The 21,817-nt window shown below is 40.0% G+C and overlaps 1 protein-coding gene across 4 annotated transcripts in view; it reads left to right on the top strand.

Annotated features, from left to right (window-relative positions):
- Positions 1-21,817, top strand: part of PRKCB (protein kinase C beta) — a 641,836-nt gene that overhangs the window by 222,975 nt on the left and 397,044 nt on the right. For all 4 annotated transcript variants that reach the window (XM_078152651.1, XM_020995626.2, XM_020995625.2 and 1 more), the window contains exon 3: positions 4,979-5,061. In XM_078152651.1, the coding sequence (XP_078008777.1) occupies positions 4,979-5,061 (83 nt within the window). The remainder of the gene's footprint in view (positions 1-4,978; positions 5,062-21,817) is intronic.

Genomic DNA, 21,817 nt, shown 5'->3' with positions numbered 1-21,817 from the left:
GTTAATGCTTATCTCAAGAGAAAAAGCATGAAGAATACTATGAATTAATGAAGCCTCCAGGAGCCCCTATTTGCAAATGAGCAGATCGCCATGTAGATGGCAACTTAGCCCCAAGGATGCTAAACAGTCTGGGCAGAGAGGCTATTGGCCACAGCAGCACAATAGATAAGTTGTCCAGAAGACCTAACAATAAGAAAATAGAGAATTCTTGAAGGTCTTCCTTCTAGGAAGAATGGAAGCTAAGAGGAGGAGCCTTACATGTAGAGAGTCTGTTGTGTTTCTGTTTCTAATGGTGCTAGCAGAAAGGACAGGTTGTTCTATCTCTAGAGCAGAGATTCTTTTTTTTTTTTTGAATGATTAGTGTTATTTTTATTTCCTTGAGTCCATGTCATATAAGAAGAAGCCAGGATGTAGGGAGTGACACAAGGAGCAGAGGACATTATGAGATATTTTTAACCAAGTCAGCATTTGGGTAATCTGATTAAAGTTGATCTACAAATTTCTGTCTTCTACTATTATCAGTATTTACATTCTTCTCTTGTAGTACTTAATTTAAATTTTTTCAAATTAATTTATTTTGATTTATCAACAATCACTTCCATAAGTTTTTGAGTTTTAAATTTTTCTCCCCCTCCCTCCCCACCTCTTTCCCAAGATGGTGCGCAATCTGATATACACTACACATATAATTCCTATTAAACATATTTTCACATTAGTGATGTTATAGAATTAGAACCAATAGGAGGAACCACCAGAAAGAGGAAACAAAACACAACAGAAGAAAAAATAGCAAATATTATACTTTGATCTGCATTCAAACTCCATAGTTCTTTCTTTGGATGTGGATAGCATTTTCCATCATGAGGCCTTTGGAGATGTCTTAGATCCTTATATTGCTGAGAAGGGTTAAGTCTATCAATGTTAGTACCTAACTGATTATGTTATTCCCTTCTAGAGCAGAGATTCTTAATATGTGTGTGTGTGTGTGTGTGTGTGTATGTGTGTATACACACACTATATAGGTATACTATATATATATATATATGTATATATATATATATATATATATATATATATACACACTATATGTATATATGAGCTAAAAATGGTTTTCTTTCTTTCTTTTTTTTAATTTTTAGACAATTGGGATTAAATGATTTGCCCAGGGTCACATGGCTAGTAAGTGTCAAGTGTTTGGTCTGAGGCTGGATTTGAACTCAGGTTGTCCTGAGTTCAGCACTGGTATTCTATCCACTGCACCACTTAGCTGCCCCCCAAGAATAGTTTTTACAGTGTAAAAATGTATTTTAAAAATAGTTTTCACACTGTAAAAATATTCTTAATTTGTGATATACAGGTGGGTAGGGTCATGGGCTGTAGTTTGTAACCCCTGAAATAGAGAAATATTGGCTAAATTAATGTGAAATTATGTGGAGTTGGAATAGGTTAAATAAGCTGATTAAAAGAGTTATTTTTAATTAAAGAGCCAATGTCAACTTGAAATAATAATTATTATAAATAATAGCTAACATTTATAAAGCACTTTAAGATTAGCAGAGTACTTTATACATATCATCTCACTGTATCTTCATTACAATCCTGTCAGGTAAGTGCTATTATTATCCCCAATTTATAGATTAGAAAACTGAGGCTTGGAGGTTATTTGCCTGGGGTCACATAGTTTGTAAGGATCTGAGACAGAATTTGAATCCAGTTCAGCACCCATCTCCTACAACAAGTTGTTTTTGGCTCTGGGCTGTCTAACATTTTTGTTGATGACCCAGATAAAGTCCCAGATGGCATACTTATCAAGTTTTAAATGACATGAATCCTGGAGAGATTCACTAACATGGTCAATGGAAGTGTCAGAATTCAAAAAGAGCTCAACAAGCCAGAATGATGAACAAAATCTAGTAAGATTACATTTAGTAGAAATAAATGTAAATTCCTACACTCGGCTTCTAAAAATTATCTAAAGGATGACAGAAACATGGTTAGACAAGTTTTCTGGTGAAAAATTTTAATGTATTGCAAGCTCAGTTATGAGTCAGTTATGTGGCAGCAGCATCAAACCACTAATTCAATCTTAGGCCTCGTTAAGAGAGGCATAGCGTAATCTTGCTGTATCTGCTCTGCTCTGGTCAAGCTGTTTGGAGTATTGTCTTTAGTTCTGGGTACCTCATTTTAGGAAGGCCATTGATAAATTAGGGTTTACCTGAAGGAAAATGTCTAGGATGTTGAGGGGGTCTTGGAGGCAGTGCCAGGGGGAGGGCCTGGTTAAGGGGAAAGGAGAGGTGGGGAGAGATGAGACAGCAGCTGTGTGGTATAAAAGGGTCAGAGAAAGCCTTTCAAAAAAGATTGCAGAGTTCTAAGCAAGCATATGAGGAACTGGTAGAGCAGAATAGCTACGAAGTGCCTATGAAACAAGGGATGAATGCTGGAGCCAAGGTCCTAGAAGAGGTTTAGGGGGAATATACAGGGTCAAAAGTACAGGTAGGCATTAAGTTTGAGTTGTAGGGAAACTGTGATGAGAGGGAAAGAGAAGAGAATGACTAGTGATCCTGAGCCATTCTGAGGAATGGAGGAGGGGAAAAACAATTCGTGCCAGGTGGTTTCAGTTTCAGTGAAGGAGGCAAGGCCATCTGCTGTACATTAAGGAGCTGGGGGCAGGGCTGATGGTGAGAGAAGGAAAAAATTTTAGGAACAGTTGTAGGGAATAATATAAGGTGTTGGTGAGGGTAGGATTGGGTGGTGGTGAAGGTAGAAGTGAGATTATATACTATGGTTGAAACAGCCTTGACTTCATGATTTTCTCTAGCAGCAGTGAGCAAGTGTGGAGCAGAAGCGGAGAAATGGATGTGGTGAGGATTATTCAGGTCAGAGAATTCTTAGGCCTGGAGCAAACATGAAAGGGCAGGTGTTTTGGGTAGTAGCTATTGAAATAGAAAAGTGGCATACCATGGCTAGGTGGTAGAGGCAAATGAAGCCAGAGGAGCAGAAATAGATGAGGCAATTAGAATGGTTGAATGGATCATCATAAAGACAAAGTGTAGGTTTAATTTGAGTGGAAGCGATGATGGGATAGGATGTTGTGGTTGGGGAGTGGAATTTCTCTTTCCTGGATCTTGAAAATGGGGTAATTATGAGAGATCCTAACATCTAAGATGTGGCCATATAGTTTTGTTGCTGATGGCCAGTGGGAAAAGGAGGGCTTCTTGAAGAATTTGAGGAATTGAGAGATTGGGTTGAGAGATTGGGTTCCCAAAGGTTGTGTCAATATGAATGTTATAGAATCATAGAATGTCAAAGCTGGAATGACTTTTGAACTTAGAGCAAAGAATATAAGAGCCAGAATTGATTCTTATGCAAATCTAAAGAAAGAATCTTAAGCTGCAGAATGTCAGAACCAGAAGGGACCTTAGAACTTGGAAAGTTAGAAGTGGGCATTACCTTAGAACATGGAACATAGAACTAGAAGGATCCTTATGGAAAGTGAGTTGTTTATTATACAGCTAATTGGTGTCATTGTTGGGACTAGAACAGAACTATTTCTTTGCCCACATTGGTGCTCTCTTCATAAGGCTGGTGTGTAAAATACATTTCAAATTCAAATTATTTTTAAATCATCCATTTATTTTCACACCACTACCCTACTGATGACTGTCAGTATTATAGTCCTATTTCTACAGTGTTATAGTGCTCCACAGTGAAATGAAATATTGAATGCCTGAGAGTCTTAAATGTAAGGATCCTGCATTAAATAATATCCATTTCCTTTTTACGATGTCACTAACTCTATTAGCGCTTACCTCAACTTGCCATCCGAGTATAGCAGGACAACTACCTTAGATAACCTTATATTCATTAATTTGCTTTTAGCTGGTTGCATTCTTAGCTGGTGGTTTTCTGCTGAGTTTGAAAGCACTGTGGAAAACCCCTTCACTTGGTATCAGAAGACTTGAGTTGGCGTCCTGGCCTCAACATTAACCAGCTGTGTCATTTGTACAAGGCACTTTATTGTCATGAGGCTGTTCCTTCATCTATAAAATGGGAATAATAACATAGTATTTAGCTCAGTTTTATAACTCCAGATCCTGAACTTTAGCCACTGAATAACACTGAAAGGCTTTGCCTCATTGTGCCTAGGGCTCTGTAGAACACTTAGATATGGGTCGTGACTGGGCTGTTGTCTCCACAGGCACTCATTTGCAGTGAATGGGCTTGAATTTGACTCTGAGATCTACCTCCCCAGTATCCCTGTGATCATGAGCAAGAGATGTTCCCTCTCCATGCCTCAGTTTTCTCATTTGTAAAAATGAGTATAAGACTTAAACTGCTATCTACCTCACAGGTTTGTTTTGAGGGCAGCACTTTATAAACATTTTAGCCTTAGATCCATGTGAAGCCAGAAAGATAGGACCTGTTGTTTCAAATCCTTTCTGGAAAGACAAAAGATGCTGTCTTCAAAGTCACATAAGCTACTTCTTTTTTTGCTCCCAAATGACCTTTGTGGAGCTGCTTCTTCAGTGACCTTCACTCAGCAAGATTCAGCCTTCACAACCAGTAGACCTGGGTTCCAGTTTTGACTCTTATGATTTATTGAGTGAAATGGACAAGTCCCTTTGTGTCTCAGCCTCTGTTTCCTCATCTGGAAAGTGGGAGGTTTGGCCTAAACTAGTGATTAGCTAAGGTCCTTTCCAACCCTAAATTCTAAAACCCTATGAAGAAAGGCTTTCTGAACACCCTCAACTGTAAGAAAGGGCTTCTTAGGTAAGCTTCCAACAGAACCCTCAAGCCCCAGAAAGCAAAGACTCCCAAGGAAGGATTTGAGTGCTCTGAAAACTGAGGGCACAACTCATGAAAAACATGTTTGTTGAATTTTGTCTCTGTCCAATTTGGTATAAAAACTTTAAATTGACCCGTTGGCTTAATGATCTCTTTGTGTGTGTTTGTATGTCTGTTGTCCTTTCTCTTGCAGTGTGCTGTTTTGTAGTTCATAAGAGATGCCATGAATTTGTCACCTTCTCCTGCCCGGGTGCTGATAAGGGCCCAGCCTCTGATGTAAGTAACTGGACTTGCTACCCTCTTCTTATGCTCATTAGGGGCAATCAGTGAGAAGAATACTGAGAGTTTGTCTGGAAAAACATAAATAGAGAGGGGCTTTCTGCCCTGTTATAAGCAAGGGCCATCTTGTATGCATGAGTCCTAAGACTGACAGTTCACTTTGGTTGGATCAAGAAAAGGCCTACTTTCTTTTTGCAGTTTACTTTGATGTGTATTAGCATGGCAATAGAGAAGAAGTTGTCCTTGGAGTCTGGAAGACCAAGGTTCTAGTTCTATGTCTGACACATACTGGATGTTTGACCTTGACTAAGTGACTTAATTTCTTGGTCTCCCATGCAACTCCCATTCGACTGTAAGTTTCAGAGAAGCTGTTGATCAGCATTGGTAGGCAGAATTTCCTCATACTGATGAAATACAGGACTAGACACCCCTTTCCCTCTCCAGGAAAAAAAAAAAAGGTACCCAGTGCTCTAGGCAGTATGGTTACAAAAATACGATGGCCCTTTGAGGAGCTTACAACCTGACTGGAGAATAAAACATTTGCACAAATAACTAATAGAATATGTTAAGTGGAGAGGAAAGATGAGAGAAGGATGGGAGATTAGGGAAGGAGGGATCACTTCTAGCTAGAAGGCTTGGGGAAGGCTTCGTGGAAGAAGTGACACCTGAGTAGGTCCTTGAAAAGCAGGAAATGTGAAGAGTCTATTCATGGCATGGGGCATACGTGCAAATGAGCAGAGTGAGAGGGAAAGATGAGATCTAGAACCAGTGAGTAGCTGGGTATATGAATACAGAATACAGAGTATATGAAGGGAAGCAGCAAGAAGGAAGGCTAAAAAGGATGGTCTGAGTTGGGTTGTCAGGGAGCTTTGAATGCCAGGCTAAGGAGTTTGTATCTCATGCCATAGGCAACCAGATTTTGAATGGGGAAGCAGAGGTTCACAAACTGAAAACTTTTTCATAAAAAAGTGACTTGATCCGGGCAGCTAGCTGGAGCAGTGGTGGCAGGACCTGAGTTCAAATCCAGTCTCAGACCAGACACTTACTAGCTGGGTGATCCCAGGCAAGTCACTTAACCTCAATTGCCTCAGAAAAAAAAAGTGACTTGATCAGAGTTGTAGATTAGGAAGATTACTCTGACTGTAAGTGCTAAATGGATGAGCCTGGGGGTGGGGGGGCATGCACAGGGAAGCAGGAGGTCCAGTTAGGAGGCTGTTTAAATAATGTGAGAGTGAGGTGATGAGGGCTTGAACAGATGGTATCAATTTTAAAGGAGAGTTTTTTGGGCTAAGTAGCTGCTTCAGCTGATTTGAGTTGTGAAAATAAATGAGTTAACCTGTTTGAATCCTACTGCATCCCACCAGTTTGGAGTATTTATTTGACTGTCCTGGAATAGAAGTAGCTGTGATGGGTACTTTGCCCTCCCCTCCTTTAGCTCTTTATCAGGGAGCATCCAGGATTTTACTCTTGCATCTCAGCAGGCATCTGAATAGCTCAGGGAGCTGGGAGAGCAAAAGTGTTTTTTTTTTATCTTGACAGTAATTTATAGTTTAATTCAACAAACATTTATCTAGAACACCTTGTATTTGCAAGGTCCTGTACTGATTTATAATTTACAAAACTCTTTTTCCCCCAATAGTCCCTTAAGGTGGAGGTTGCCACATTTTTATCTCCTTCTTACAAATGAGGAAACTGAGGCCCTAAAAATGGAAATATGACTTAGGGCCACATATCTAAGTAATGGCAAAGTTGGAGGTAGAATTCAGGTCTCACCTCCAAGTCCAGTCAGTGGTATGCTGATAAATGTTTAACAACTGGCTCAGGCGTGGGGGAAGGGAATCTATAGGACATACTTTTAAGTTTTTAATCTCCACTATGAACATTTTCTCCATCACATTGTTAAGTCTAGACAATTAACAAAACAATAAATCAAACCTTTGGGTCACTCAGCCTCTTCGGGGACTTTACTTCCCTTATAGACAAAATGAGACTGGTCTAGATTCTGGTAACTGAGGTCCTTTCTAGTTCTATAATAACTTACACATATATAGCGTCATTAGGGTTAGAAAGCCTCCTTCCTCGCAATGTTCAATCCTCTTGGAACTTGATGGTGCCATAGGAGATAGAGCACAGAACTTGGAGTCAGAGAAAGACATGAGTTCAAATGCCAATCAGTTACTTATAAACTGTGGGATCCTATGCAAGGCAATTAACTTTTCTCAATCACAGTTTATTCGTCTATAAAGTGGGGATAACATTTCCCTCATAGTGAGTTTTTTTTTTTTGAGGCATTGGGATTAAGTGATTTGCCCAGAGTCACATAGCTAGTAAGTGTTTGAGGGTGGATTTTGACTTGGGTCCTCCTGACTCCAAGGCCAGTATTTTCTATTCACTGTGCCACTTAGCTTCTCCCTGCATTGTTTTGAAGAATAAATGAGATATTGTACATAAAGTGCTTTGGAAACCTTAAAATGTTAATGTGAATGTTAATTGTTAATCAAGAAACATTTATTAAGTACTTACTGTGTGCCAGGCATTGTGCTAATTAATGAGAATAGAAAGAAAGCAAAAGATACTCCCTGGCTTCAAGGAGTTTATGATCTAATAGGGAAGACAACTTCTTATTGTTATTATTGATTTCTGTGCTCCTTCCACTGTATTATTCTGCTAACTTGTCCTATTACATCCTCTAGTAGGCTGAACTCTTTGAGATAAGGGCTAGTTTTTTCTTGTTTGTTTTTGTTTTTAGTCTTTCTATATATCCCCAAGGCTGAAGATAGTGCTTGGCACAACTAGGTGCTTAATAAGTGCTTATTGACTGACTTGATGATCATATATATAGCTTCCTCAGGATTCCAGAAGAGAACGAAGTACAAACTGCCCCAGAGCCTTCTTTCACCCATTGGGGTTTACATACCCGTGCCCACTAGATAATTTACCTTTCCAGACTGGCTCTTCATTGGCCTTACCTAATTGCGTAGAAAGATTTTGGGCATTCCACCCACATTCCAATGAAGTCACTTGCTCCTTAACTTCCTCTTTCTCCCGACTAAGAGAAAGACAAGTAAATGCAAACAGATACAGCGTTCCCATCACCTTGAAAATAGAATGTAACACCACTCACAAAGTACACTGAGCCAAACCCATCTGGCAGAGAAGGTAAAGGAGTTATTATCCCCATTTTACAGATGAGGGAGCAAAGCCTCCAGAGCTGAGGTGCCACGTCTTAGAAATACAGGTAACACCCCCCACACACACCCACCCCACCCACACACACACACACACCCCCACACACACACACACACACACACACACACACACACACACACACACACGTAACAGACACCCAGCTATGCTGATTCAGCCCTGTATGCTTTCCACGTTGCACACACTAAGTGTCTGGCCTGACAGACCTAATTTCTCTATTCAAAGGTGAAACATTTCTTCTTTATCTTTGTATCAGTAGTATTAGGCCTATTGTTCATGACCCAGTACCTAAAGTTTTTTTTTCCCCCAGTGCCTTTTGCAAAATTGGAAAATTAAGCTTTGATGAAGGCTTCCTGTGGACATTACCTACTCTTTCTCTACTCCCTTGAGAAACATTTATTTCCCTTTGATACAAGCCCTATAATTTCAATAGCCCATTTCCTTCCTTTTATTCAGTCATTTAACTATTATTTTATTAAGCAGCTCCTATGTATAATTCACCTTAACAGACACTAGGTAAAATGAAAACGTAAATGTCATCCTTGCTCTCATGGAGGTTATATTTATAATATGGTGCCTAGCACATAGTAGGTATTTAATAATTGCTTTTTGAATGATTGATTACAGTCTGGTTCCATATGCCCATCAGATAAATGACCTACCATTCATTTTATCTAGCACCTCGTATATATAATTCAGACTAATAGATGCTAGGAGAGAGATAACTAAGAGATGTGGTCCTTGGCCCTGTGCCAGTATAGTACAGTACCTGGCACATAGCAGACACTTAATAAAAACTTATTGATTAATTGACTACAGCCTGGTAGGGGAGATAAGAAAAGTTTGCAGATGAATGAATTAGTGATAAAGCATTTGTTCAATGCCTGCTATGTACCAGGCCTTGTGTTAAGCTTTGGAGATGCAAATACAAGCAGATGAGATAGTTCCTACTCTCAAGGAGGTTACATTCTAATAGGGGCAGACAACATATAAAGGGAAACAAGGTGGGGGGTGCCAGCTGTGGCATGTTGTAGAAATGAGGCAGCTAATTGGCTTAGTGAATAGAGGACTTGGAGTCAGGAACACTTCAGTTCAAATCCTGCCTCGGACCACTAGCTGTGTCAATCTTCACAATTCATTTAGACTTTCTGAGCCTCAATTTCTTCATCTGTAAAATGGGGATAATAATAGCACCTACCTTAAGGGGTTGCTATGAGGATTCAAATACAATAATTTAAAGCTCTTGGCAAACTTAGCTATTCTATGTAACTGCTAGCTATCATCACTGCCATTATCGTTATTCTAAATGGCTAGAGAGTGATGGAGGCTTCATTCTGGGAAAGATAAGGGCAATTCTTCATTTATTCAGAACCCAGTGTCCCAGGGACTAAGTTGAAGGTTCCAGTTGGAAGGGAAGAGATTGTATGAGGAAAATGGCCAGAATGCCAGTGGCCTATTGTGGAAATTTGGGAAATAACCAGATAAATATAATGTAAAATTAGAATATAACGGGTTCATAAGAAGAATACAAAATGCTATAAGGCCAAATGAAGGAGAGAGCAATTCTATCTTGGGGAGAGAATCTGCAAAGGGTTCAAAAAGAAGTTGGTATTTTAACTGAGCTAGAATGCCAGGAGGCAGAAATAGAAGGTGGGTAGTGTTCCAGATGCAGGAAGGAGAATGAACAAAGGTAAGGCTGCACATTCAGGGAATGACAGGAAGTCTGGCCTGGCCTTAGCAGCAACTTCATGTGAAGAGGGAGAAAAATGGGATAAAGCTAGATAAGTACTTAGGTTGGAGTAAGATTGAGGACTCAGGAAATGGAATTTTCATTCCTAGAAATGCCATGGATGTGAAGAATGACCTTGAGATCTGGTTCCACATTGGAAAAGCCCTGAAATTTCATCTCCAGGGGTGGGGCAGAGGAGGCAGAAGAACTTGGGAACATTTTATGAAACAAGGAATCCTCTAATCTTTAAGCCATCTTAGAGAACTTTGCCATTGCCCCAGGGATAAGTAGGTATTCCAGGATAGTCCAGGCACCAGACTTAAAATGCTCTGTCAGGAAGGGGCCGAGAACACTGACTAAGGAATGTCACTACTTGAAGGGATCTTGGAGTATAGAATTTCCAACTTGGAAGGGATAGTAGAACTCAGAACTCAGATTTTTAGAGATGGACGAGATCTTGATGTTAATACAGGTTACACTGAAAAGTACTTTAAGGTTTATGTAGTGTCTTACTGACATTATTTCATTTGTACTTCCCAATGACTTTTGAATATAAACAGTACAAAGATTGTTATTCTTATTTTATTATTAAGAAAACTGAGGCTGAATGGAAAATGACTTGACCAAGGTGATATGGCTAAAATGCAGTAGAGCCAAGGTTTGATCTTGAACTTAGTTCTAAGCCACATCCTTCTTAGGACAGAAATGATGAGAGCTGGAAAGAGCCTTTGAGATCATCTTAATCCAGCAATATAGGAGTGTGCTATATGAATTTTCCTGCACAATCCTGGCCATCCCATCTTGCTGGGTTTTTTTTTTAACCATGGAAACCAGACAATATTCAGGGATTGATCAAAAGTGTGGGGGTAGGGGAGCGTAAAGAACAGAAAAGAAAAAGGCAGAAAAATTTGGATTTTCAGAAATAATTGTCTGTTGACACAAAACAACATTAAAAATAGATATGGTGGGTAGACAAAAGGCTAAAGTTGAGATAAATGTTGTTAGATATGTATTTGATGATTAGCTAGAATATAAAACGGGAAGCTGAATGGCAGGTGGCCTCAAGTCGAGAGTCTCCTGGGGACATGATCATGAGTTGGCTTGTGAGGAAGCCTTTCTAAGCCATTCTTGGTGAGGTGGTGGACTTGGCTCTGGGGAGCCCACCTCCATCTCCCCTCTACACCTAGTCTCTGGCTTTAGCAGTGTTCTCTCCTTAAATAATAGAAAGAGCTTCGTTTAACTCTCTAAGGAAGGAGCCTTCACAGCCTGCATTTGGAAAGAATTTTCAAGCACGATAGTTTTGTCACCAGTCTGAGGTCATTAGCCTGTCTGAACGTTGTCTGATGCTTCATTATGGAGTTGGGTGAGCCAGGGTGATGGAAGGTAAGCCAATAAGGCATAAGCTACAGCTAGTCCTGACAAGTAAAGACTTCTGATATGGCCCTAGCAGCAGATGTATGCCAGTGAGGGTCAACCTAGCTGAAATCAGAGAGGCTCGTCACCAGAAGGTGGGCCACCAGATGGTGGATTTTCTTCTTTTTTGAGGGGTGGTGGAGGTGGTCCATGAACAAAGGCATGAAGGGATAGCAAGCTTTATCTGTTGGAAGGTATACCTACTTGTAATGAATCATAGATCTTTGTAGTAAGTGTTCAAACAGAAACTGGTCGGGCACTTGCCAGGGAAGTTGTAGAAAGGATTGGATTTGGTGATCTGTTAAATCCCTTTTAACTGTTGCTTTTGATGAGTCATTTCTATCATGTCCTATTCTCCATAATCCCATCTGAGTTTTTCTTGGCAAAGATACTGGAGTGGTTTGCCAGTTCCTTCTCCAGTTCATTTTACAGATGAGGAAACTGAGGCAAACAGAATTAAGTGACTTGCCCAAAGTCACACAGCTAGTAAGTATCTAAGGCCAACTTTGAACTAGGGTCCTTTTGACTCTAGGACCACCTACCTGCCCTTAACTCTTAGACTCCACAATTAACTCTAAAATTCCACGATTCTAGCCTTTAACTCTTAGACTCCACAATTAACTCTATGATTCCACGATTCTAGCCTTTAACTCTTAGACTCCACAATTAACTCTAAGATTCCACAATTCTATCATCTTTGAAGATGATAGGTTATTCTTGTTCAATGGTGCCAGAAGCAATCATTGATTTTTAGGATTGGGAAGGACCTTGGAGATCAAGGACCTTGATATTAAAGATAAGGGAACTGATGCCTACAGAGGAGTAGTGGCTTGCCCAAGGTCACATAGATGGTGAGTGTCAGGGATAAGCCTTAGATCCAGGCCTCTGTCTCCAGATTCAATGCTCTTTCCACTAGATCCTTTCACTGCTCTGAATATTGCATCATGTTCAAATTCTTTACAGTGAACAATGAAACAGTTTTCACAATAGAAATAATGAACCCTGTCCAGTTTTTCAATCATTATCAAGCAGTCTAGTGAATTTGGGTAAGATCAAGCAGGCATCAAGTTTCCATTTCATTTACATATGATGAGGGAAGTGTGAAGGCCCCCCATCTGCTCTCTTCAGGAGAGTGTTATTGGCAGACTAGCCAGTAAGACTCCTCAGGCCTCTTTGGAGGCTTGTAGGTAGGTGAGCAGAGGTTGAGGGTCAACTCATTTCTTCTACCCCATGACCCTAGAAAGTCATCGTACTGCTAGAATTTTTGTAATGTTACAAAATCAGATGCTTGATAAAGAACTTATTTATTTATTTATTTTTGTGTAGGGAAGTGTGGTAGTCAGGGTAATTGGGAAGAATAAATAGGGAGAGAGGAAACACTTTGAACTGAACTGGCCTTCACCCATTTTGTTTTTGCAACCAGCCCTTCGATTTTATTGATGTGGGGGGTTCCCAGTGAGGAATTCCCTCTACCAATATAGACTCTGCAATGTATAGCCTTGGAAGAGGGCACTAGGGGCTTAAGTAACATGCCCAAGGTCACACAATCAGAATGTGGGACTTGAAGCCAGGTTTTCCTGACCCTGAGGTCAGTAAATTTTATTCCTTATTTCCACCATCACTGTTACTTGACTTGACCTGATTTTCACTCTTTTCCTTTTTCTCCTTTTCCTCTTTTTCTTCTTCCTCTCCTTCTTCTCCTCTTAACTTCAATACTTTGAAAAATCATTATGGGTACTCTACCTGCCAACAAAGAATGCAAATTCTTGCACCTTTAGTAGATAATTCTCATGAATCGCTAAGGTCCAAAAAAAAATCCCCATAAACTGCCATCCTTCTAGGGAGAAACCTTTCCATATTAAGCCAAACTAAATCTTTGATGACAACCACAAGATCTGTCTCATTGTCTTTGTATCTTGTTTGGACCCACCCAAGATGGCATTTTCAGAACTAGGATTCCCTCCACACCACAACTAAAATATTTTAGCAGTGGAATAATGACAACTGTTGGCATTATGATTCTGAAGCCTATGTATACATGATCACATTGGATTCTCACAAAAGCAGTATGAAAGAGCTAATATTTCTATGAATGATAGCATAAATGATTCTTATGTCACTATTGTCATCATCTCTATTTCCACTGGCTATAAGGGCAATCTTACCCTTTAGCCAGAATTAGAACAGCGAGTCTGAGGAGTTCTCTCTTACACTGAGGCTTAGCTATCAGGAGCAGTATTTTCATCTAAGACAGTTAATTATCTTCACTGCTCTTAGGGAAGAAAAGAGCTCAATCAGGGGTCAAACTTATTGTAGAAGTGACATGCCTTGTCTTCATTTATTCACTTCTTCTTGGGTAGGGAGGAGGCAGGCCTGCAAGTCTGTATGCAATGAGAATTGTTTGTCCTTCCTTCTCAAAGAGGACCATGACATTGAGAAGGTGATGTCATGACTGGCAAGTGGATTGGATTTAAGTGAGGCAGGGCTGTACAAAGTCATCAACCTCACTGTCTCCTCCAGAGCTACCCGAATCCAGTGGCAGATCAACTGGAGAGGGCCCCAGTGCAAGTGGGAGATCTTATCCTTTTTAAGCTGCCTTTCCAGGTCTTAGTTTGTCTGATGCAATGCTCATTCAGGCTAGGTAAGAATGAGGCAAAGAATGGCCTCTTTTACCTAGTCAGAAAAAAAGAAATCAGTCTGAGAGTCAAGACCCTCAGGGTTTCTGGCCAAAACTGAAACAATTGCTATTTATACTCACTCTGAACCGTCAGAGCCCAAATAATGACCAAATGAGGCTTGGGCTGGGACCAATTGTTGGCCAATCAATGAGAGCCAGAGTGCCACTGGACCCAGAGGAGAGAGTGAGGCTGGTAACTTTGTATAGTCCTGCCTTACTTAAATCCAATTCAATTTCAAGTCATGATATTACCTTCCTGATGTCATGGTCCTCTTCAGAATGAAGGACAAACAACAATCAACAATCTGTGAGTATTACTAGCTGCCCCACTGGGGACCCAACTGGACAGTTCAAGTTGGGCAACTCGGCTTCCGTCTTCTGTCCCTTCTTGCCTCCGTTCTCCCCTCCCTCCATTTTTCCCTCCCTCAGACCTTCCCTCCCTCCCTCCCTCCCTTTCTCCCTTCTCCCCTCCTTCCCTTCTTCCCTCTCTCCCTCTCCATCTTCTTCCCTCCATCCTTCCCTCCTTTCCTCTCTCCCTCCTTCTCTCCTTCCCTTCCTCCTCTCTCTCTTTGTACATAAAGGGAGTCATACCCTTACCTGTGGGTACCCTGCCCAAAGGAATATAAATTTTGATTGCTGAAACCTAGCAAGATATCTTGAGGTTTACAGGCTAGATTTCTTTTTTAAGGACCATGCTTTAAACCCAAATGCAATGAGGGAGGGAAATGGTGGAGAACTGTGAAGCTGGAGGGAGGAGGGCCCATTTAGCTTGCTTGGTTACACTTATTAATAAAGGCAAAATTGTCAGCAGAGGCAGGTGAGGGTTCACTTTTGAGAAATTCTGCCCGAGTCTTGGATTTTTCAATACAGTGAATGGATGTTCAAGAGGAGGGTAGAAATATCAGTATGGGAAGGTAGCCTTTCACTTCCTCTGGCTTCCTAACACAACCTTAGGCTGCATAAATAAAGAACATCCCTGCTTACTCAATTCTTGGTGGGCTACTTCTATAGCACTATGTCTAGGTCTGGGCACCATTTTTAAAAGGGAGCTAGATCCCTTGGAGCTAAGGTTCTTAGGACTTGGAGCTTAGAGATTATTTCATCTTAATTCCTCTGATTTGATATGTAAAAAAGTGAAGTCCAGGGTAGATAAGTGAATTATCCAAAGTCGTGCAGAAAACAAATAGGAGAGTCAGAAAGGTCTCTGGGTACCAAATCCAGTGTTTTTCCATTGTGATCATAGCTAGCAGAGAGTACAAGGATATTGGGAGCTCAGAGTTCTGTTATGTGGGGATTGTTTAAATTGGATGTGTTTAGTTTGAGATAATATGAGTTATGAAGTGGCATGATAGCTGTCTTTAAGTAATTGAATGTGGAAGAAGAATTCAATCTTGTGCATGTTGAATTGTCCCACAAAGAGTGAAAACTCAAGGGAATCAGATTTTAGTTCCAAAATAGGAACTTATTAATTGGAAACATCCAACCATAGAATGTTGTTGTTGTTCACTCATTTCAGTTGTGTTCAACTCTTCATGATCCTATTTGGGGTTTTCTTGGCAAAGATACTGGAGTGGTTTGTCATTTCCTTTTCCAGCTCATTTTACAGATGAGTAAACTGAAGCAAACAGGGTTAAATGACTTTCCTAAGGCTGCACAGCTAGTAAAAGTCTGAGGCTAGATTTGAATTCAGGAAGGTGAGTCTTCCTGACTCCAGGCCTGGCACTCTATCCATTACACAACCCCCTTGCCCCAACTAGAAAATAGGCTAATCTCAAATAGCTTGTTCCTACTAGTCATAGATGCTCCCACAGGACCATAGAATTTCAAATCAGGAAGGGATTCTGGAAGCCATCTAGTCAAGTACAAACCTGCGATATGCCCAGCAAGTGGTTTTCTAGCCTTCATTCTGTGGTTTCTAATTGGACAACAGTCAAACCTGACATATGACAACTGCCATTTTTTAAGAGTTCTAAATATGACATAATTTTCTATTACATCAAGCCTAAATCTGACTTTTTTCCATTTTGCACCCATTGCTTCTCGAAGGTGTTTACGTTTTTTTTTTTTTTTGCATTTCTTTCTATCTCCAGTGATTAGCAAAGAGTCTACCATAGTAGGCACTTAATAAATGCTCATTGACTGATTGCTCCTGGCTCTACCCCTTAGGGCCCAGCAGAATAAATATAATTCTTCTTTCACTTGACAAGCCTTCAAATACTTAAAAGAGAGTGAATAAGAATAGCAGAATAAGACCTGGTTTTGCTTCTAGACTCTACCTTTTACTGGCTGCATGATAATTACAAGTCATATAACCTCTCTGTGCATCATTTTCCTCATCTACAAAATAGGGATGATAGATTCATAGATTTAGAGTTGGAAGGGACCTTCTACATACTCTAATGCAATCCCCTTATTTTACAAATGAGGAAACTGAGGCCCAATTCAAGGTTTCATAGTAATAATGACCAAAGCAGTAATAATACTTTGCCTAGATCAAATGAGGTAACATATGTGAAAGCAGTCTGAAAAATATAAAATAGTGTATAAATAAATAGATAGTGGTCTTGTTTTAAGCCAATGGATGGGGAACTATTCTAATCTCTTCCTTCTCACTTCTTTCTGGTGGGCCACAGAAATGGATAGTATACAGTTCTGCTCTGTTCTGAGTAGAACAAAAAGCCAGAGCAGTTTCATACAGCTAAGACTTAAATGGGCTGGAAAGGGAGGCCATTCTAAGTATATGGAACATCATAGGCAAATTCGTCCAGGTGGGGATGTTTGGGGTATGTATGAGGGAGAGTGAGTGGTCTATTTTGTCTAAAGAATAGAATATAGGAGGTGGGAGTAGAGATAGTACATGTAATAAACCTGGCAAGGTAAGGTGGTTGTTTTTTTTTTCCTATTTGCTGTTTTGGAAGAAGGGTGAAATTTTGATTAAAGTTATAAAATCTACACTTAACAGTATGGATCCTATTGACTATTCCACAGTCATTTAGCACAGGGGCCATGTGTAGTGATGATTGTATAGGTTAAAAAGTTTGAAAATTCCACAGTTAGGTAGTGTCATCGATTTTTGGCATGGAAGGGAGCTCAGACTAATTCTCACACCTTACAGTTGAGGCATCTAGACCAGAAAGACCTAATTATTTGCCTAAGGCTTCCCCTAAACCTCTTGAGTAGATGTCACCATCCCCAATAGGAAGCAATTCGGATAAGTTTGTATTAAGAAGTGTCAGGGAAGGGTGTGATGCTGGTGGTGCATTTCCCTATCTTTCTTGTTCTTCTTCCTTGCCTTTTCCAGTACTCCAGAAAGTCTCTGAAGAGTGAAGATTCTGTGTGCATACTAAGTGAAAGTGTTTTATATGGGACTTGATATGATATGGAATTTGGTTTGCTCCACTTAGCTAGTCCCTTTGTATGAGTCTCCCTCTAGTTCAATGTCAAAGGCATGGTCTTGATGGAAGAAAGGATTCCTCAAAAAACAAACAAACAAAACCAACTCTGCCTCTTGGGCACAGTACTCTGTCCCCTAGAGATACCTATTAACACCTCATTTGGCTGACGTGGCTCTAGTCTTCACAAGTCACTGACTGAGTTCTTTCACTTGGGAATTCACAAATTCTTGGTCTCAGTTATTACTGGGCTTCTTGAAGACAAATTGGCATTTATCTAGATTATCTAACCCGGTTCCAAGGCTCCCTTGTGCTACCTTCAATCTTCCCCACTTCCATCCTAGCCATCCAGAGAAAGGCAACCAGAATACCAAGGGAACTAGAAACATGCCAAAAGATAGACCGAAGAAATTAAAAGTTATTTAGTTTGGATACAAGTTATCGTATTTCTGGGCAAAGGCAGAAGGCATGATAGCTACTCTTCAAGTATCTAAAAGGCTTGATCTTAGAGGGAAGAACTAAAACTAATAAATGAAAATTAAAGGGAGGCAGATTTGTATTTAATATAAGGAAAAACTTTCTACCAGTTAAAACTATCCCAAAATGTAATGGGCTATTACAGAAGGCAAGTTCTCCATTACCAGAGAGGTTTAGTGACCATTTTTTAAATTACAAACTTGACAGTCACCCATAAATATGAACATTTCATATGTACTAAGGATAGAAAAGAAAAAAAAAGATGGTATGTGAAACCTTGAATTCAATGACAATTTTTTTCAGAGATACTCTAGAGAAAATTCTTGCCTTGGACACTAGAAGACTTCTCATGTCTCTTTCAACTATAAGAATCTGTATTCTAAATTGGCGACCCCTGTTCTGGTACCAGGTGCCAGGAGGGAAATAATACTTGTTCCTACATGAACAGGGCACATTAAAAAAAACCAAACCAATTCTCATGATGCAATAGAAGGGAACTAGATAACTTTTAATTTCTTGAGTCTATCTTTTGGCATGTGTCAGGCCCTTGGTATTCTGGTTGCCTTTCTCTGAATGGCTGAATGGCTGGCAAAGATTGAAGGTAGCATAAGGAGTCTTGGAACTAGGTCAGATAAAGGGGGAAAAGTTTTCTTGAATGAAAACAAAAGATCAAAGAAGTTCCAGGGCAGCTCCACGTTCAGCCCAGTGATCCAGTTCCATCCATGCCTGTGGTTCCCTAGAATAATTGATCATAATGATGGTCCCACGTCATCAAGTAAGGATTAAATTTTGCTATTGCCCTCTGTTTAAGGGGGAGGCAAGAACATATCCCTCAGCAGGATTTCCATCCAATAGAATTGGAACAAGATGTCTGTGCCTAAATGCATAGTTCTTCAAGTTAAGGGCCATTTAAAGCTAGTTGTCACACAACCCACTTGTTACTGTCACATCAAGAGGAGGCTCAGAGGTCAGGCTGAAAATCTTCAATCCTATCCATGCTACTTCTCCTTAAGGTGTTCTAATCTGGAAAGAAAGAGACGTGATAGAAATTGAATTAATTATTGCTTCTCCCTCCAGAAACTTGACTGAGTGGGAAATTGCTATACTACCTCACCTTGTGAACCCTGACTCTTAACTTATAGTTATTCCCAAAGTCTCGTAAGTTCATAGAAAGTTAGGGCTCAACGAGCCCTATAGTAGAGGACACAAACTACATTAAAGCTAGAAGGGGCCTTGGAACATAAAAAATGTTAGATTTGGCAGTGACCTCAGAAGAAAAAACGTTAGAACTTGAAGAGGCATGGAACATAGAAAATAGGATGTCAGATCTGAAAGGCCCCTTAAGTACAGCAAGGAATGAAAGAAGGAAACATTTATATTGTCTACTATGTGTCAGACATGGTGGTAAGCTCTTTATAAATGTTGTCCCATCTGAATTTCACAGCAACCCTGGGAGGTAGGTCACATTGTTATCCACTAATTATACTCGGAGTTATTATTATCCCCATTTTACACTTGAGGAAACTGAGGCAAACAGAAGTCAAGTGACTTGCCCAAGGTTACAAAGATAGTAAATGTGAGACAGGATATGAATTCAGGCCTTCCTGACTCCAGACCCAGTGCTTTATCCTGTACCACCTAGATGCATCCATGAATCGCAGTGAGGCCAAAAGAAATGAAGTGATTTGCCCAAGGTCACATGAGTTAGTGGTAAAATCAGACATCAAGTCTTTGGAGTCCCACTCCTTTACATTGAACTGATTCCCTTCTCCAACCATTCCAGATCAGGGAAATACCACAGTACTAAGCAAGAATGTGAGCTATCTTTTCTACAGATTTTAAAGAATTCAGGAGCTGTCTGATTAAGATAATTTAGTTACAATCTTCTCTGGAGACAGGAGATTAGATTAGATGACCACTCAATGATTTTTCCAGGCTAAGACTTTTATGGGCTCTCCCTAAACTGGCACTTAACACAGCCACCCACAGAACCAACCTTCATACTGAATGGAAGGAAGTAATCAAAGTATTAGTCACCTCGTAAATGGAATGGAGTGTCCATCAGCAGTAATGACGCACACACAGAGTAGCCTTACCGCTTCTGGAGGAGGAAAGTAATTTATTTTGATTTCTGTAGTGCTTTTCTCCAACTGGATTAGAATACCTTAGGGAGAGGCTGCATGACTTAATACAAGAGAACTCAACTGGACTTCAGGAAGCCTGGAGTTCAGTCTTGGTTTGCCATTAATTAGTTTTATGACTTTGGGGAAAGTCACTTCACCTCTAGGATCCAATTTCTTTGTCTGAAAAAATAAAGGACCTCTAAAGATCCTTCCAGCTCAACAGTGTCTATCTTTATTCCAAGAGCTCTTTTGATTCTGACCCTCCTCTCTGTATTATAAAATCCCCTCTAGCTTGAACATTCTTTATTCTAATATTCTGTGTCCTGAAGGGTCTTTCCAACTCTCAAATTCTGCATCCCAGCCTTTGCCCTGGATGAATTATGGCCAGTAACTGGCACGGGCTGAGGTTGCTAAAAAGGATGCTTTATGCAGCTTCTGGCTGATCCTCTCTCCTCTCACATATTTTTCTGTTCTTTTCCCTGACCTCCCCTAGCACATCAGTGTTGCTAGGCAATTCTGCCCACTGCCCTCTCTATGGCTCAGTGGCCAATTCATATAGACTATCTTTGTTGACCATTTCATTAATTTCTTATTAGTAGAAAAGCGTGAATGAAAATTGTCAAATGGGCATTTAAGCATGATTTTTTTTTAAATTAAAAGTTGATAGGTTGTGGGCTTAAATTTCAGTCAGGGGAAAAGTGAATTAGTGTATAGTATTCTAACTAGTATTTGTTACTACCATGAAAAGAAATGCTTGTAATTATTTATTAGTTCTAATTAAAATTCAATTACTATTTGGCAAAAATCTCAAATTAGGTTGCCAGGTAAAGAAAATGATTCCCCTGTAGACAATCTTCTAGCTTTCTAGACTGAATAATATACACAATCTTACTGAGTAGAGCTTGTTTCCTTTTTCTGATTGGGAAAAGGAATGCCTCAAAAGATGCTCTCAGGAGGTCCCTAGCCAGCAGGACTTAGGGTCAGTTTTCGTCATATGTATATTGCTGTAGTGATTTATGCTAACCTTAGATAAGCTTCCATTTTTATCTCCATGGCTCATAAATGGACAATATTCCAATCATATCTATAATCTTCACAATGTCATATTCCCTTGGCCCATGTCTTTTCCCCTCCTTCTAGATCAATAGATCTATCTCAAGTATATATATATATATATATGTGTGTGTGTGTGTGTGTGTGTATGTGTATACATACACATGAAATAATCAGACTGTGAATGTTTACATACATATACACACATATATATTTACACACACACACACATGTGTGTGTGTGTGTGTTTATGTATGTATATGTATATTTTCCCATGAGGGGCCTATCCAAAGTTCTGAGGATTTTTCTCAATTACTCTTGACATCATGAAGTTTTCCGCTGGTTATACTTAACTCTCGCCACAACAACAGTCCATCTTCTCACAAAGACTAGTAAAAATCTTCCCAGAGATCTCTGCTCTCCCAGAAAACATAAAGAAATGACAAGGCCCTTCCCCTGCCACCCATCCTCCCTTTGACTCCCATAGCCACAGGGCATGTTGATTTCCATGGACATATGGAAATCAAGTGGAAATTCACATGGATCTAAAACTCATATATCCACAAGGAGATAAAGGAAAGATGCTGAACCTGTAGTCTACCACCTCTCTATGGAGAAGAGAAAAGGGAGTTTCACTGTACAGTTAGTATCCAAAAATGTCTCAGTAAGCTAGAACCTTGGG

The sequence above is a fragment of the Phascolarctos cinereus genome, unplaced genomic scaffold, assembly GCF_003287225.1.
Source record: "Phascolarctos cinereus isolate Bilbo 61053 unplaced genomic scaffold, phaCin_HiC Scaffold_4;HRSCAF=312, whole genome shotgun sequence".
NCBI classification, from domain to species: domain Eukaryota; kingdom Metazoa; phylum Chordata; class Mammalia; order Diprotodontia; family Phascolarctidae; genus Phascolarctos; species Phascolarctos cinereus.
Note: the sequence above shows the minus strand (reverse complement) of the source record. Positions and strands in the feature narration are given on the sequence as shown.